Here is a 16,761-nt window from a genome sequence, read left to right on the forward strand (position 1 = left end):
TGTCAAGATAATATCAACAATATTGGCAATATATTGATAATTGTTGAACCTGGGTAATGAGTAATAGGGGTTTATAATACTATTCGTTCTACTTTTATGTATTTGAAATTGTGAATAATAAAAGATTAGGGCTGGGCACGGTGGCTCACCCCTGTAATCCCAGCACTTTGGGAGGCCGAGGAGGGCGAATCACAAGGTCATGAGTTTGAGACCAGCCTGGCCAACATGGTGAAACCCTGTCTCTACTAAAACTACAAAAATTAGCCAGGTGTGGCAGCACATGCCTGTAATCCCAGCTACTCGGGAGGCTGAGGCAGGAGAATTGCTTGAACCTGGGAGGCGGAGGTTGTAGTGAGCCAAGATCATGCCACGGCACTCTAGCCTGGGTGACAGAGTGAGACTCCGTCTCAAAAAAATAAAAATAAATAAAGATTAAAACTACAAAGGTAATAAATATTCAAAATACAAAAAAAATGACCAATATCTTTGAGGACTATATTATGGCAGATAGCAGGTGAACTATAGGCCTCAGGAAATACTGTGAATGTATAGTCCTGCCCTGTAAGATAAAAGAAAACTGCTTTTTGTGATTCCTGTAGACTGGTATGGAGAAAAGACATTGGCCAAGTCAATAGCCCTAGGTGATGGACTACATGTTCAAGACGATCAGGCAATTCTATCCCCTGCTTAGACTCACCTGTAGCTTGGGATTATCTGGGACTTACAGTGTCCATAAAGTCAGGAAGTATAAACATATATAATATCACAAAGACATCTTTGATCTGTTAAAAAAAACAACAAAACTCTGTGTCTGTGTATGTGTCTACAATTTGTAAAAACTCTGTAGTTCAAGCCATGAGCCAGAACTTAAAATCTGTTGGAGAGGTTTGTTGAGATTTTTTTGGTTTTTGCTTTTCTGACTTAAAAAAAAAAAAAAAAAAAAAAATTGGCAGACACACCAGAGATGGCTCTATGTTCCTTCACGTGTTCCCATCTCTCATCTTTGATTGTAGAAATTGTTTTGAGTGGAAAATCATCAAATATTGAATGCTAATAAAGCTCCATAATCTTACATCTGCAGCTTTGAAATCCAAAAAGCTCCAGAAAAATAATTTTTAAACACTCACTTGGAGGTAAAACCTGAACTAAAGTAACATAAGACGGCTTAGTGTTTCTCTTAGTGGGAGAAATAAAAAGTTTCACTCAGAAAAAATGAGTTTAGTTATCAGGTGTTTCCCATTCCCTTGCTGGGCTCTATATAATATATGGCACATGCACCTAATTTCATTTCTAAAATCAGGAAAAAGTGTGAATTTAAAACACATCTGGCACTAAGGGTTTCAGATAAGAGACTGTGTGACAGTTGTTCTTAGTTCTGCCATTTTCCCTGGAAAACAATCATTAAAGTTCACAGAGCACATCAGCGAGAATTTTTAAAAGGAGCCTAATTGTGATATGGTTTTGTTGAAATACAAGGCAGGTGTAAAAGGAAAATAAATCTCAGGACCCCAAAATTACTAAGCCAAAAGGAAAACTCAATCTGGGAACTGCATCAGGCAAACCTGCCTCCCATTTTATCCCTAAATAAGATACCTACAAAGATAAGAAAGCTACATATTTCCCTCATAATTTGCCTTCTAGGGATTCCTTGTGGACCCCAAGATCTTTACTCTAAAACGGTTCTGTTGAATTTTACCCTGACAACGTAAATTGATAGTTTATCTTCACAGGTGCGAGACACAGGACAGAACCCCAAGTCCTCCCTCTGCTCACCTGAAACAAATGCATATCTGATTGCTTCCTCTGAGGTAAAAATGCAGATTCACAAAGCTAGATGAAGGCGTGACTATTCCTTTAGTCCCCTAGATAAGGTTTGGATCTATGTTCCCACCCAAATCTCAGGTCGAATGGTAATCCCCAATATTGAAGGTGGGGTCTGGTGGGAGGTGATCGGATCTTGGGGGTGAATCCTTCATGAATGGTTTAGCACCATCCTCTTGGTGATAGTGAGTGAGGGAGTTATTGCGAGATCTGATTGTTTAACGTGTGTAGCACTAGGCTTGGCATGGTGGCTCACATCTGTAATCCCAGCACTTTGGGAAGCTGAGGCAGGTGGATCACCTGAGGTCGGGAGTTCAAGACCAGCCTGGCCAACATGGCGAAACCCCCTCTCTACTAAAAATACAAAAATTAGCCGGACATGGTAGCGGGCACCTGTAATCCCAGCTACTCCAGAGGCTGAGGCAGGAACCCGGGAGGCGGAGGCTGCAATAAGTCAACATCTCGCCACTGCACTCTAGGCTGGGTAACATAGCGAGATTAATAAGTTTGCTTATGAGATGCTATTATTTTATTGTACTTTTTTACATGTTTATTATATATTATGCACTTGTAAATGTATTAGGTAAATATATTTTGTATGCACATAAATTTATTGCTTTATGTAAATTTAATATTTCATTACTTATTATCTATTGTATATAAGGCACATGATGCTACATTGGTGTTTGGAATTCATTACCCTAACTATACTGTAATTAAAATAATTATCCTAACTAGTACCAAAGGCTTCCACTTAGCAATCACTCGAAGTGTGCCTGCACCTCCACTCACTTTACGTCAAACGATTCCCATCATTGTTTCACTGGTGGAGAAACCGAGGCCCAGGGCACTTGGGGTAAGGCGTTCAGGGGGCTTTCGGTCCGGAAGCAGCGTCGGGGCGGGAATTCGAACCCTGGGTTCCCACACTCGCCCGTGGCAGGGCCCCCAGGGCCTTTTCCCAAACTGATCACAGGAAGTGACGACCCGTTCGCCCGGCGGACCGGGGTCGTCGGGCAGGTCCTGGTCCAAGTGAGTGCCCGCCCCTGCCCTGGGCTGACGGAGTTCTTCCCCCAGCTGCTGGTAGACGTGGGAACCCGCAGGGGACGGAGCTGCGGGATCCGATAGGACCTCGAGGACCCTTGGGGCGCCACTGTTCTGCCCTGGGAGAGAGGGTGGGAAGTAAGTGAAATGCCGTCAGAAAGCTAAAGAACTACCGAGAGACCGAGACCCAGAGAAAGAGGCGGAGGTAGAGAGATGGGGAAGGAGAGCGCAGGTGGATGTGTAAAGGTGTTCATTTACACATTCAGAGACACAAATACAGGAAGAGACAGGGGCGCAGGCAGACACCCCGAGACAGGCTCGGTGAGTCGCAGGAAGGGACAGTCAGAGACCCCTAGAGCAAAGGAGATGGGCAGTCTAGACCAGGCGCGTCTACACCCGCGTTCGCCCTCAGGCTAACATTGTCAGCTAGGACCACCTTCCTTCCCCTGGCCGCCCAAACCCCTCGCAGCTTGCAGGCTCCGGCTGCTGGCAACACCCGAGTAAGATCCTATCCAGCCGCTGCGCTCTACTTTCCAGGGAAGTGTAGACCTTACAGGGGACCGGCCCCAGGTGCAGGGGCCGTCGCGCTAGCCAAGGGTGGCGTGCGGAGATCGACGCGGCCTCGCCTTCGGCCAATCAGGACTCAGCGGCCTCTTGACCGCGACCACACGCGCACCCCCGGTGGGCCTGGGCTTTCCTTTGCACGTTCCTGCCCGCTGACGCTGCCACGCAAGTGAGGTCAGCCGCGTTTTTTGCGCGTCTGGACAAATCCAAATCAGCCTGAGCTTTGCCTTCGCATACCCCCTAGCCAGGCGCCACGAGGATGTACGTGGCTCGCGCTTCCTTTTTTCCAAAGGCCGCCGAGCCCTTTGCGTGAACACGGAGAGACCAACGAATACTTCCTCCTTCTGCCAGACCTGCCTCTTTAGGATCCGAGTCCTATAGACTGACCAGACTTGGCGCGGCACGCTGATTGGAAGCGGCCACTGCCCGTCTAGCATTCGCGTCTCTCCCCTCCCTTGACTTTCTTGGCAGGGTTAAGGGATAAGAGAAAGTGGAGTTGCCTCAGTTCTGGGAGAGCCGGTTTGTGGGTCCGGCACAGGCATCTATGCGGACTTAGGCTGCAAAAGTCCTCTTGGGAAACGAGGAATAGGCTCGATCCTTCGATTGGGTCGAGGGAAACGTCAATCAATGGATGGGCGGGTGCAAACGTAACAGAACGTACAGTATTGCTTAGGGTTTGGCGGGGGGAGTAGACAGCGGGGAAATGAGGCGGCTTATCTCGATTGGCCCAGAAAGAAGGCGGTCTCGCCCTGTGTACTCCGGGATTGGCTAGAGCGAGCCGCGCCCCCCTCTCGCCAACAACCACCGGTAAGCGAAGCGGGCCTAGCTATCCCGGGTTAGCAGCCGTAGCCAGATGCGTTGAAAGGAGTGCAGAGAGGTCTCATTCAGCGCCCGAACAGACCTGACGTAGATCCGGAAGTAGCCCGCACCATCTCAATTATGAGGGTACACCTGTAGGCGACGGGCAGAGGGACGCCGCGGGGAGCCAATAAAGCTCCGCAACCGGAAGCGTCTTCTGCGGGCGTCGCACCCGGAAGTGTGGCACCTCCCCGGCCGCACCCGGAAGTATGATGCCACCGCCGCTACGGGGAAGTAATGGTATCCGGCCAGTTGAGATTCGGGGTTAAAACAGGTGTTTGTATATCTCTATTTCCTGAGGCCCATTAGAGTCTCCTCTTTTCAGTAAGTGTTGGAGGGGGCACGTATTTGGGCATGTTTTTGAATGTCTCGTCCTATTGAAATCCGTGGGGAAACGAGCAGTAGGAGTGTGTCCAAAGGGGCTTGACTCTATAAAGGCTTTTCAGAAGTTTCTTTCACCGCCCGTCACCCTCGATTCCCCTCCCCTTCAGGGATGTGCAGATGGAGGCCGGAGGAGACACTGCTGCCCCGGCCCCCGGGGGCGCGGAGGACTTGGAGGACACGCAGTTCCCCAGTGAGGAAACTAGAGAAGGTGGAGGGGTTCACGCGGTCCCACTGGATCCCGAAGGCAAGGGCCTGGAGGAAACAGGTATGACTCCACTTAGTGGGGTCTTAAAATGAATCCCTAGGGGTTGGCATTGTTGGACGGGGGAATGGTCAGTGGGTGATGAGTAGGGAGTCGTTTGGGACTCAAGTGGCTTAAACCATAGCCAGGTCAGGAGGAGGTCGTTGTGGACACATGATGTAGTTTACTTCACTGAGGAAGTCATTGGATGTCAACGGATGTTCACTGGGGGTTTGGTGTGAGTTTAGGTCATTGAAGAATCAAGGTGGCTGTTAGAACCAAAGAGGGTCACTGAGGATTTACAGTGTTTAGATCAAAGAATGCGCGGAAGAAAGTCAATAGATTCCAAGGAGTACTGTTTATAAGTTAGTGTTTTTGAGGAGTAGGGTGTTATTTATTAAATAATAGAAGTGGGAAGGGGAATCAGTGAAGTTCCATGGGCACTCAGAGTATATACATCATTGAAGTCATTGGTAGGCTGTTGGGAAGTCTTTAAGGAACCAAATATTAGTGGATGTGTAAAGTTGTTCATTTGGGATTTAATGGAAGTCACTGAGAAGTCTGTACCATTGATCACTTTGGAACTAGTGGATGTAAATGGAATCATTGGGAAGGATCAGTGATGTGAGAATAAATGTGGGTGGGGAGGTTGAGGACTTGGGAATTAATAGCAGGTAAGAGCAGTTATTAGGAGGGAGTAATGATATTTGGGGACATGGGAGTGTCAGTCATGGGAATGTCAATGAGAGAATATGCAATTATTGGGATTTCATGGGAAAATTATTGAGACATAGCTGCACATGGATAATAATGACTGTCATTGGGGGATGAATGGGAATAAATGGATGTGTCAGTAGAGGCCATTGAAGTTGTGGGTTTTCGTGAATGTTAATGATGGTCATGGGGAGGGGCAGTGGAAGTCATTAAAGTCTTGTGTGTTAGTGGGTATTTATAATGGTTACTGTACGGAGGGGAGTGGATATCAATGAGATTGAAGGTGGTCAGGGGAGTGAGTGAAGGTCTCTGAAGTGCTGGGTGTTCAAGTGGAGGTTAATGATGGTCATTGTTGGGGGTTGGAGGAGTGGACATGGACTAGAATAAATTGTGGATCAGGGCAGTCATGGAGGATCACTGAAAAACCAGGTGTTAATGATTGTTAAAGTGGGGTCATTGGGGTGTTTGTGAACCACAGTGGGAGTGAATAGTGGATTAGGGGAGTCCTAAAGATCTGGGTATTAGTGGATATTAATGACAGTCACTGGGAGAAATAGTGGACATTACCAAGAATATAAATGGGCAACCAGGAGAGTTAGTAGGGGTCATCACCTATCAGTGGGCATCACTGATAGGGTAGTGGTGGGGGAAGGGGCATTCAGATACTTAACATATTAATATATGTTAAGGGTGGCCATTGGGTGAGCAGATATCAGGTGAAAAAACAGGGGTCGGAGGAGTTAATGGGGGATTATTGGAGATGAATAATCATCATCCAGAGTCAATGGGGTGCTTTGAAGACTTGGGAATGACAGTTATTGAAAAGGAAGTAATTGGTCTGTAGGAACATAGCAGGTCCAGTGGAATGACAATGAGAATGTGTTGGTTTGTTAGGGTTTTAGGAAGATCATTTTGGGGTCCCAGGGCAGTCATTTGTCATTGAGGGGCATAGGAGACACTTGGAGGTCTGTGTCAGCATGCAGGGCTCCTGGAGGGGCTAGTAGATATTTGGTGGGTCCTTGGGGATTTGGGGTTAGGGGTTCACATGCAGATGACCCACCAGGGGCTCCCTTTCAGGATCCAAGGACAAGGACCAGCCACCTAGCCCATCACCACCGCCCCAGTCAGAGGCCCCGTCAAGTACCTCTCGGCTCTGGAGTGCTGCAGCCCCTGAGAATAGTCCCACGCGTAGCCCTGAGAGTAGCTCTGGAGGCCAGGGCGGGGACCCCAGTGATGAGGAGTGGCGCAGCCAGCGGAAGCATGTGTTTGTGCTGAGTGAGGCTGGCAAGCCCATCTACTCGCGGTACGGTAGTGTGGAGGCGCTGTCGGCTACCATGGGTGTAATGACCGCCCTGGTGTCCTTTGTGCAGAGTGCAGGAGATACCATCCGCGCCATCTACGCTGGTGAGCAAACAGGTGGGAGGCAGAATGGGGGACAGTGACCGGGAATATGGCTGGCATGGGTAGGTCTATCTGCCTGCCTCAGGCACTATCCAGCCAGCCAGGGTTGGGTCCATGTGTGTGGATGGTCAGCCAGGGCTCTAACTGTCAGTGGTGGGAGGTGGGGGGTTCATCTCTGGCCTGCTGGTTTCTGAATGATTGACTTGCTGGGATCTGAGTGACTAGCTGGATACTTCTGTGTTGCCTGAGAGCATGACTGTGGGGGCTGTGTGGCTAAGCTGTGTCTTTCCGGCTCTGTGTCAGCCCTTGTACCATCTCTTCCCACCTGCCCCTGCTCCGTGCTGTGTATCTAACCTACCTGTTCCTTTGGCCATCCCATCGTGTCTCTGCAAATGTCCAGATTCCTCCAGCTTGTCCTTACCCCAGTCCAGGTGCCCACAGAGTGATGTGTGGACTGGGGCCGGGTGTGTGTATGTTAGGAGAGAGCGGAAAAGCCCCATTGTCTCCCTCTGGTCATTCCTGATCCAGCTCTACCCCCTCTTCTTACCCCTCCCTTCCCCAGAGGACCACAAGCTGGTGTTCCTACAACAGGGCCCACTGTTACTCGTGGCCATGTCACGGACTTCTCAGTCAGCAGCCCAGCTGCGGGGGGAGCTGCTAGCTGTGCACGCACAGATCGTGAGCACGCTGACACGTGCAAGTGTCGCCCGCATCTTCGCACACAAGCAGAACTATGACCTCCGCCGCCTGCTGGCTGGCTCGGAGCGCACACTGGACCGACTTCTGGACAGTGTGGAGCAGGACCCAGGAGCCCTGCTCCTGGGTGCCGTGCGCTGTGTGCCCCTTGCCCGCCCGCTGCGAGACGCACTGGGTGCGCTCCTCCGACGTTGCACAGCACCTGGCCTGGCGCTGTCAGTGCTGGCAGTAGGCGGTCGACTGATAACAGCAGCCCAGGAGCGCAATGTGCTGGCCGAGTGCCGGCTGGACCCAGCTGACCTGCAATTGCTGCTCGACTGGGTGGGTGCACCAGCCTTTGCGGCGGGTGAGGCTTGGGCACCAGTGTGCCTGCCCCGCTTCAACCCTGATGGTTTTTTCTACGCCTACGTGGCCCGCCTGGATGCTATGCCTGTTTGCCTGCTGCTGCTTGGCACCCAACGTGAAGCCTTCCATGCCATGGCCGCCTGCCGGCGCCTGGTCGAAGACGGGATGCATGCCCTTGGTGCCATGCGTGTTCTTGGGGAGGCTGCCAGCTTCTCTAATGCCTCATCAGCTAGTGCTCCTGCCTACAGCGTGCAGGCTGTGGGGGCGCCGGGCCTCCGGCACTTCCTGTATAAGCCGCTGGACATCCCTGACCACCACCGCCAACTGCCCCAGTTTACCAGGTAGGCCCTGACCCTAAGGCAACTGGCTGGGTGGGAAGGCCTGTCAAACCAGGAAGCATCTCAGGGATGTGACTCAGGAGAGATAACCAGCCATGCTTGAGAAAGAGGGAACAGAACACATCTGTGATGATGGAGCATCAGTCACGGACCTAAAGGAATCCCCCTTTCCTGGTGGAGAGCAAGGCCCTAGTACTCAGGGAATCCCCTAGTTTGATGAGGGAAGGTCAGCCTCCAACCCCTGAGAATCCTCAGGTCTCATGGGAGAGGCTCAGCTCCCTAACTTAATTGAAATCTCTAGACTGAGGGAGGAAATGGGCCAGCCAAGAAGGCCCTGGACTAACCTTGCCCTCCACCTCCCTCCATCATGGCAGCCCTGAGCTAGAGGCCCCCTACAGCAGAGAGGAGGAGCGGCAGCGGCTGTCGGACCTGTACCACCGCCTGCATGCTCGTCTCCACAACACCTCCCGACCCCTGCGCCTCATTTACCACGTGGCTGAGAAGGAGACACTGCTGGCCTGGGTAAGTTGGGCAGGGCTCTGAGTGAATTAATTCCCCACTTCAAGCCTCCTTTCCTTATATTGTATCCCCTCCAGCCATAGTGCCTCCACCAAACACAGCAGACCTCTGGCTGGGCTGTGCCTTGCCTGTGACACTGTCCCTGCCTTTACGCACACATCTTTGAAGCCCCTGACAACTAATGACCGTGACTCTAATCCGACATTAGCCTCATGCTTCTGTGTGCTTTTCCCCGATTAGCAACCAGGACAGTGTCTTTGACTTTCCAGAGGCTCCGTTAACCACCATTGCTGTGCCTGCCAATTCCCTAGTAGCCCAGTCCACGTGTCTGGAGGTACCCCATTCATCAGCAGCTCATTATGACTCCATGAGTCCCCAGCAGTCCTCAGACACTGTAGGCTTGGTCCCTTGCTGTGCCCTCCACCTGGGGTACCCTTCCCCTGGGTCTCCTCTGGGCTCCAGCCCTCACTTCCTAGGGGTTTGCTGAAGGTCAACTACTGAGGGAGGCCAGAGAAGGGGACCTCATCAGAAATGGCACCTTCCCCCAGGCCCTGCCATGTAATGCATATTTATTAATTTATTGCATGACTGCTGTGGATCAGGCATTGTCCTAGGCTAAGGATTTTGTTTTTAAATTTTTTTAACTTTCATTTTAAAGAAGTCGCAAAAACAATATAAAGAGTTTTTATATTTATATTCATAAAGAGTTATAAAGGGTGTGGTGAAAACCATGCCTGGCCAGACAGTGGTTTTCCTAACTCCATCATTCTTTCTACATTTATTGGTTGGGATTTTACTATAAAGAATAACATGGGGCCGGATGTGATGGCTCACGCCTGTAATCCCAGCACTTTGGGAGGCTGAGGCAGGCAGATCACTTGAGGTCAGGAGTTACAGACCAGCCTGGTCAACACGGTGAAACCCCGTTTCTACTAAAAATACAAAAATTAGCTGGGTGTGGTGGTGTGTACCTGTAATCTCAGCTATTCATGAGGTTGAGGCAGGAGAATCACTTGAACCTGGGAGGCGAAGGTTGCAGTGAACCGACATCGTGCCACTGCAGTTCAAAAAAAAAAAAAAAAAAAGGAATAACTTTTTCTTCTCGTATTTATTGAATTTTTAATTTTCTATCAATATTATCTCATGGATTTTTCTTTAATTCAGTGAGTTAAAATCTTTCTCTAGCGTTTATTTTGGTGTTCAAATTGCCTCTGATTTAGCCAGTGGGTACCCTGATTCAGCCAGGCTGATCCCTGTGTCTCTGACACGTCCCCTTCACTATGTGAGCACATCTTACTTGACTTTCTGTATTCCAGTCCTCAACTCAGCCATCTCTCCATGGAGCCTTTGTACCTTTTAGTAGAGATTGGAATTTAAAACCCAAGATATGGGCTGGGTGCAGTGGCTCATGCCTATAATCCCAGCACTTTGGCAGGCCAAGTGGGGGTGGAGAGGGGGCTGTGGGTCACAAGGTTAGGAGTTTGAGACCAGCCTGGCCAACAGGGTGAAACCCCATCTCTACTAAAAATACAAAAAATTAGCTGAGCTTGGTGGCATGTGCTTGTAATCCCAGCTACTTGGGAGGCTGAGGCAGGAGAATCGCTTGAACCTGGCAGGCGGAGGTTGCAGTGAGCTGAGAACATGCCACTGCACTCCAGCCTGGGCAATAGCGAGACTCTGTGTCAAAAAAAAACAAAAAACAAAAAACGATATGTTAGGACCAGAATTTTAAACCAAGTGATCAGAGTGGCCTCCCTGAGCAGATGGCATCTGAGTGCAGTAGGGAGGTATTGAGCTACATGGATATTAGGAGGAAGAGTACACCTGGCAGAGGGAAAGGACTGATATGCTGTGAGGTGGGACTGAGCCTGGCTATGTTTGAGGAATAGCAAGGAAAGTGCAGAATGGCCGGAGCAGAGGGAGTGAAGGGGAGAGCTCTTGGAGGTGGCACAGGAAAGGCACTAAGTGACCTTGTGGGATCAGGCCTCTCCATTTAGTATGAGGCATAACTTGAGTTCCTCTTTATATTAATTCCTGGCTGTTGATGAGGAAAACATAGTTGTATGAGCTTAGAGCAGGACCTTGTACACAATAGGTTACTGACAGAATATTAAACATTGTTACTGTGTTCCCCAGTCCCCAGATGAGCAGACAGGTCTAGAGAGTACCCACAAACACAACCAGCATCACCCAGTTGAAGCCACCAAGTCCCGCTCACCCTTGGCTCATTAGTTGCACAATATCAGCTTACCTACCTTAGCCCAGTATCTAGGCAGCACCCGGTAGGAGGTGCTGCCAGGTACAGGTTCCAGGTTGCAGGAGGCAGACGTGCAGCTGCATTGGGGTAGACAGGGTTGTCCATAGCCAGCTTTGGCCCATCTGACTCTGTCTCCTCCCAAACCCCCAGGTGACCTCCAAATTCGAGCTCTATACCTGCCTCAGCCCTCTGGTGACCAAGGCAGGTGCAATCTTGGTAGTGACCAAACTCCTGCGCTGGGTGAAGAAAGAGGAGGACCGGCTCTTCATTCGCTACCCACCCAAGTACTCCACACCACCAGCCCCCTCTACGGACCAAGCTGCCCACAATGGCTTGTTCACTGGACTCTGATAGATGGAGCTCCCAGACCAGGCAGTGCTGGGAGCAACCACCTTTGTTTTTTACCTTCTGTCCACCCTGGAAATGTGGGTGGGGGTGTGTCCGTGGCTAGTCATTGTCTCCCTAGGCAATGGGGCAAGATCTGAAGGCCCATCTATGAAAGAGATGGTGGCAATAGCCAGGCGAGCAGGCTGCTTTCCTCACCCGGTCATGCACCTCCCCCTCTGGGGAAATCCTTAGGCCTCCCTCTCCCTTCCCTCTGTCTCATCTCCTCCACTTGAATGATGCTCTAGCCTCTGTAAGGGACTGTCCCCTCCAAACTTGCTTCAGGGGTCTGCCTCCTCAGCTGAATCTCAGCCGTGAGTGTCCAGATCTGGCCAAGGTCTCTAGGGTGGCCCACAGGGGTGCTGGAATTGGCACTTCAGGGCCACGCTATGCTTGGAACTGGCCTGAGGGTATTAAAGAAAAAAACTACATAAAAGTCCTAAAAGTAAGACCCACAAGGATATTCCTTTGCCCTTCTTGTAGTTTTCTTCATCTTTACCCTGCCAGAAATGACCCCCTCAATGCCGGCTGCTGCTAACATTAATGAGAAGGTGGCCTCTAGTGTCCACCTGTGGAACCCAGGACACAAAGCACCTGACTGCACACAGTGGCTGAAATCCAGCATTTTTGCATAGAAGATGCACTTAGCTTCTAAGCCTCATTTTACTCATCTGTGAAACAGAGATAAGTAACCCTCTCTCATAAACTTTGATGAAGATTTGTAAACGAAAACAGACTGGAACTGTTGTGTACCACCGCATAGCACATGCACGTCTGTCCCAGACTTTGACATCCTGTACCAGACGAGCAGCCTAAAGCAGGAGAGACCTTCCTAGGGTTTTGTATGTGTGCACACTACCCTCACTCCCCAACTGGCCATTACCCTAGCTCTGCCCTTGTTTGTGGAGTTACAGTCTTAAGGTTGTAGCACGCAATCCGGGCGCAGTGTGTTCCGCGCTTGCCCAGAGCCGACTGCTGAGTCAACGGATGGCGTAACCGCGGACTGCACGCGTGCGCGCTGAAAAGCCTTTCGCCCTCACGTGGTTTCTTTTTCAACCAGTCATCCAGCAAGGCTCGCGCGCAGGCCCCGCGTTGGAAAATGGCGGGGAAGCTGAAACCTCTGAATGTGGAGGCGCCAGAAGCCACTGAGGAGGCTGAAGGTAGTGAGGGCAAGTGGGCTGCACTCCTTTCTCTCCAACCAGGGCAGAAAGGAGGGAGAATTCATCCCATTACAATAATGAAATAATGATATCCCAATATTTTTTAATAAAATGTTAAGCCTTTTGTTATTGAAGAAAAACAATTTTTTAACCGTTCAGCAGAGTGGAGATAAATTAACAGGCATATTCTTACCATCGAGATTAACTTTTGTCAACTCTAGTGAATACGTTGTGGAAAGTAAACAACACATAGTTCAGTACGCAAGTCTTCAAACAGAAGTGGGGTGGTGGGGATGTTCTCATAAAAATCACCTTGCTGCAGCCCCCCCTTATTAACAGTAATTCCCAATGTCGCCATTTCCCACCTAACACCTATCACACTTTGATGGACTCTTAAACCTCTTAATCGAACGTGGCCTCCCCCACAGCCTCTTTTCTCCAGGGTATCGACTTGAATGACAGGCAAAGGAGGGTGGAGGGGTGTAGGGCTAGACGCTATTGGAAATTATATTCCATCCAAAAGAAAAAAAATCTCAGACCGGGCACGGATGCTCACACCTGTAATCCCAGCAGTTTGGGAGGCAGAGGCGGGCAGATGACGAGGTCAGCAGTTCGAGACCAGCCTGACCAACATGGTGAAACCCTGTCTACTAAAAACTATATATATATGTGTGTGTGTGTGTATATATAAATATATAAATTAGCCGAATGTGGTGGGGTGGACCTGTAATCCCAGCTACTCAGGAAGCTGAGGCAGGAGAATCTCTTGAACCTGGGAGGCGGAGGTTGCAGTGAGCTGAGATTGCATCACTGCACTCCAGCCTGTGTAACAGAGCGAGACTCAGTCTCAAAAAAAAATAAGAAAAAAATCTTCCTTGGCCCGGCTTGGTGGCTCACTCCTGTAACCCCAGCACTTTGGAAGGTCGAGGTGAGTGGGTCACCTGAGGTCAGGAGTTCGAGAGCAGCCTGGCCAACAAGGCGAAACCTCATCTCTACTAAAAACAAAAATTGGCCAGGTGTGGTTGGCGGGTGCCTGTAGTCCCAGTTACTTGGGAGGCTGAGGCAGGAGAATTGGTTGAACCCAGGAGGCGGAGGTTACAGTGAGCTGACATTGTGCCACTGTACTCCAGCGCAGACAACAGAGTGAGAAAAAAAGAAAGAAAAAAAATTCCCAAGGCAGTAATGCATTTGTATGCCACTAGTATTTTTTGTGTTGTTATGGAAGTATTCAAAGTGTACCAACGTAGAGAAAATAGCATAAACAAAGCCCATGTACCCATCACTATGCTTCAACTGTTGTCACCTTTCTGTCCCACTTTTATCTATCTCTAACACCCCTTTCTGCACACTCTTTAAACCACTGTATTAATAAACACACTAGACTGCATCCTGCCAGACCTACCCATATAGACATCAAAGTAATGATTACTGTTTATTACCTGACCTAGGATATGAGCTCCATGAGAACAGAGACTGTTTACCTCTCACTCCCCTGCACCTAAAACAATGCCTGCTTGGTGTAAAGTAGGTGTTCAGTAATTTTTTAATGTGTGACTAATGAAATAACTTCCACACAGAGAGCCGTTTTAGATTAGAGCCACATACTAAGTGCCAGCATTCAACAAAAGACAGACGGAAATAAGACAGATGCAAATAGATCTCATGTATTAACTGTGTAACAAAGCTGGCCGGGCGCGGTGGCTCAAGCCTGTAATCCCAGCACTTTGGGAGGCCGAGGTGGGCGGATCACAAAGTCAGGAGATCGAGACCACGGTGAAACCCCGTCTCTACTAAAAACACAAAAAATTAGCCGGGCGCGGTAGTGGGCGCCTGTAGTCCCAGCTACTCAGGAGGCTGAGGCAGGAGAATGGCGTGAACCCAGGAGGCGAGGCTTGCAGTGAGCCGAGATCGCGCCACTGCACTCCAGCCTGGGGGACACAGCGAGACTCCGTCTCAAAAAAAAAAAAAACAAAAAAAAAAAAAAACAAAGCTGCCACTACAATTTTAAAAAACTATTTTAGTATCAACCTTTCAAATTCCTCAAAATTAAAGTTATGACTGACTTCACTAGCAAAGGAAAAATTGAAAGACGTATCAAGTTGCCATTTCTAGCCCATCAAATTGGCTTTATAAGGGAAGAATAGTATCTGGTATTGATGACCTTGTAGAGAAACAGGCCTTTTCCTGCCTCAGGGAAGAGAGCTGACTCAAAGTAAAGGCTTTGCTAGAGGTAGTTTGGCAAGAGTATTTTTAGCATCTAAAATGCTCTTCCACTTCTGCAGTCCCCATGCTATGTAATCATAGGAGAACACGTAAGTGTATGGACCAGGAATGGTCATTGGAGTGTTGATGTAGGCACAACACAAGGAACAGTCACATAAATGGCTAAGTCTAGGTTTATGTGTGCATGCTGTGGAATGTCTCTGTGGTGGATTTTTTTTTTTTTTAAGAGGCAGAAAAAGATAAATTCTAATTTAAATGTACTAAAATTGAATTTTAAGTTGATAGGATTATTATTGACACACAAGGAGCTCCAAAATAGACCCTGTTTTTATTAGAGATAAGCCAGTTGGGATTGAAACAAAAATGGAGGAAGGTATAGCCCTGTGTATGTTACACAGAAAAAGTGTCTGAATGGTAAAGGCCTGAGTGATAACTCTGGACAAGGAATTTGGATTTTGGGAGTACTGCAGAGGTAGAGGCATTTTTGTGATTTATTGTTCTATTTTTCTTTTAGAAAAATGTAAGTAGTCATATATAATTTTAAAATATAAGGGAGAAGAGGGAAAATTTTGAATGGCAACCGAGGATCCTATATTCATATTGGATCAGTATTAACATCAGGTTTTGATTGTTGTACTGTGGTTACCTGGTAGATTCCCTTTGTATATAGGAAATAGACACTGGAATAGTAAGGAGTAATGAGTCAAGTTGTCTGCAACTTATTATTCAGAATCACTCACAAATGGGGAATCTGATATAAGGGTAAAATGGGAGCACTGTGGCCTATTTTTACAACTTTTGTGTACATCTGAAATTATTTCAAAATAAAATGTTTACAAGGGTGCTCTTACTGTGCTGGCCGTTTTCTTTTGTAATGGACTTTGTGTGTGTGTGTCAAAGTGTTAGTTGGATTATTTAAAAGATTTACTTATTACCCACTCTTGGTCTTATTTCATGACTAGCACTAGAAAGCAGAGAGAGGAAAAACACAGATGGAGCTTTTGCAGAAATGGTTGCAAATGCCAGCCATAAAAAAGATGTGGAGACAATCAGGAAATTAATGCATAGCCTGGGTATTGGGAGATGTTACCTGATGAGCATTAATCTTGTCAGTTGTGATTATAGGATTGGGGTCATCTAAGAAAATGTCCTTAAGTAGCTGAGACTCCTGATGAAGTATCTGGGAATAAAATGTCAAGAAGCCTGGGCATTGCTTAAAAATAGTTCCACACAGGAGAAACATAGCTGAAATAAATAGGGTGAATATTAATGATTGTCAGATCTGGACAATGAGCATATGAGAGTTAATCATAATATCCTCTACTCTCATGTGCATTTGAAAGTTCTCATAATAAGGTACTACAAATAAAACAATCACAGATACCTCCCCTTGTTATTAAAGTAGCTTTACTTCTTTGTCTTATTTCCAAAATATTAAGAATATTTTTGAAATTAAAAAAATCTCAGGAGGGGACATGCCAACTTGTTCCAAGTGATTGTATCAGGGGAAACAGTGAGATTTAGGATTAAGGAGAAAAGAGGAAATTTCATTTTTAACGTCACATATTTCTTTGTTTGAATTTTCTTAGAATTTTACTTGAGTCAGAAAGTAAAATTTAGAGCAATACATGAAATGTATTTTACTAAAAGACCAAATGTCACCAAACTGCTGGCAGTGGTTACTTCTGGGAAGGGCAGTGACTTGGAGAAGGGGCTGCTGGTGAGGGGAGACTTTTCCTTTTAATTTTGTTCTTCCACATTTGTTTATTATGTAAGTTATTCTACATGTGTTTATTATGTAATTTAAACATGAAA

At 48.0% G+C, this 16,761-nt stretch overlaps 2 protein-coding genes across 7 annotated transcripts in view; both read left to right on the forward strand.

The window, feature by feature from the left end:
• The first annotated feature begins 4,126 nt into the window (after positions 1-4,126).
• MON1B (MON1 homolog B, secretory trafficking associated) lies at positions 4,127-15,792 on the forward strand. Of its 6 annotated transcripts, none has more exons than XM_007994129.3 (6): positions 4,127-4,233; positions 4,776-4,933; positions 6,701-7,039; positions 7,587-8,406; positions 8,778-8,925; positions 11,330-15,792. In XM_007994129.3, exons 2-6 carry the CDS (start codon positions 4,786-4,788, stop codon positions 11,528-11,530), a joined length of 1,656 nt encoding a protein of 551 aa, XP_007992320.1. In that variant the 5' UTR covers positions 4,127-4,233; positions 4,776-4,785; the 3' UTR covers positions 11,531-15,792. The 6 variants fall into 6 exon arrangements, with proteins under 6 accessions (XP_007992320.1, XP_007992319.1, XP_007992318.1 ...); XM_007994128.3 differs by lacking the exon at positions 4,127-4,233 and adding an exon at positions 4,240-4,608; XM_007994127.3 differs by lacking the exon at positions 4,127-4,233 and adding an exon at positions 4,240-4,558.
• SYCE1L (synaptonemal complex central element protein 1 like) overlaps positions 12,663-16,761 on the forward strand; it is an 85,925-nt gene continuing 81,826 nt past the window's right edge. The window contains exon 1 of the mRNA XM_007994126.3: positions 12,663-12,723. Coding sequence (XP_007992317.2) covers positions 12,663-12,723 — 61 coding nt within the window. The remainder of the gene's footprint in view (positions 12,724-16,761) is intronic.

The sequence above is a fragment of the Chlorocebus sabaeus genome, chromosome 5 (genome assembly GCF_047675955.1).
Source record: "Chlorocebus sabaeus isolate Y175 chromosome 5, mChlSab1.0.hap1, whole genome shotgun sequence".
In the NCBI taxonomy this organism is placed as follows: domain Eukaryota; kingdom Metazoa; phylum Chordata; class Mammalia; order Primates; family Cercopithecidae; genus Chlorocebus; species Chlorocebus sabaeus.

What these genes read in the sequence shown, in the direction of transcription:
- MON1B (XM_007994129.3), top strand. Translation starts at nt 4,786, where the DNA reads ATGGAGGCCGGAGGAGACACTGCTGCCCCGGCCCCCGGGGGCGCGGAG. An exon ending in CAAGGGCCTGGAGGAAACAG is followed by an intron (nt 4,934 to 6,700) that starts GTATGACTCCAC and finishes GCTCCCTTTCAG; the next exon opens with GATCCAAGGACAAGGACCAG. An exon ending in CAACTGCCCCAGTTTACCAG is followed by an intron (nt 8,407 to 8,777) that starts GTAGGCCCTGAC and finishes CCATCATGGCAG; the next exon opens with CCCTGAGCTAGAGGCCCCCT.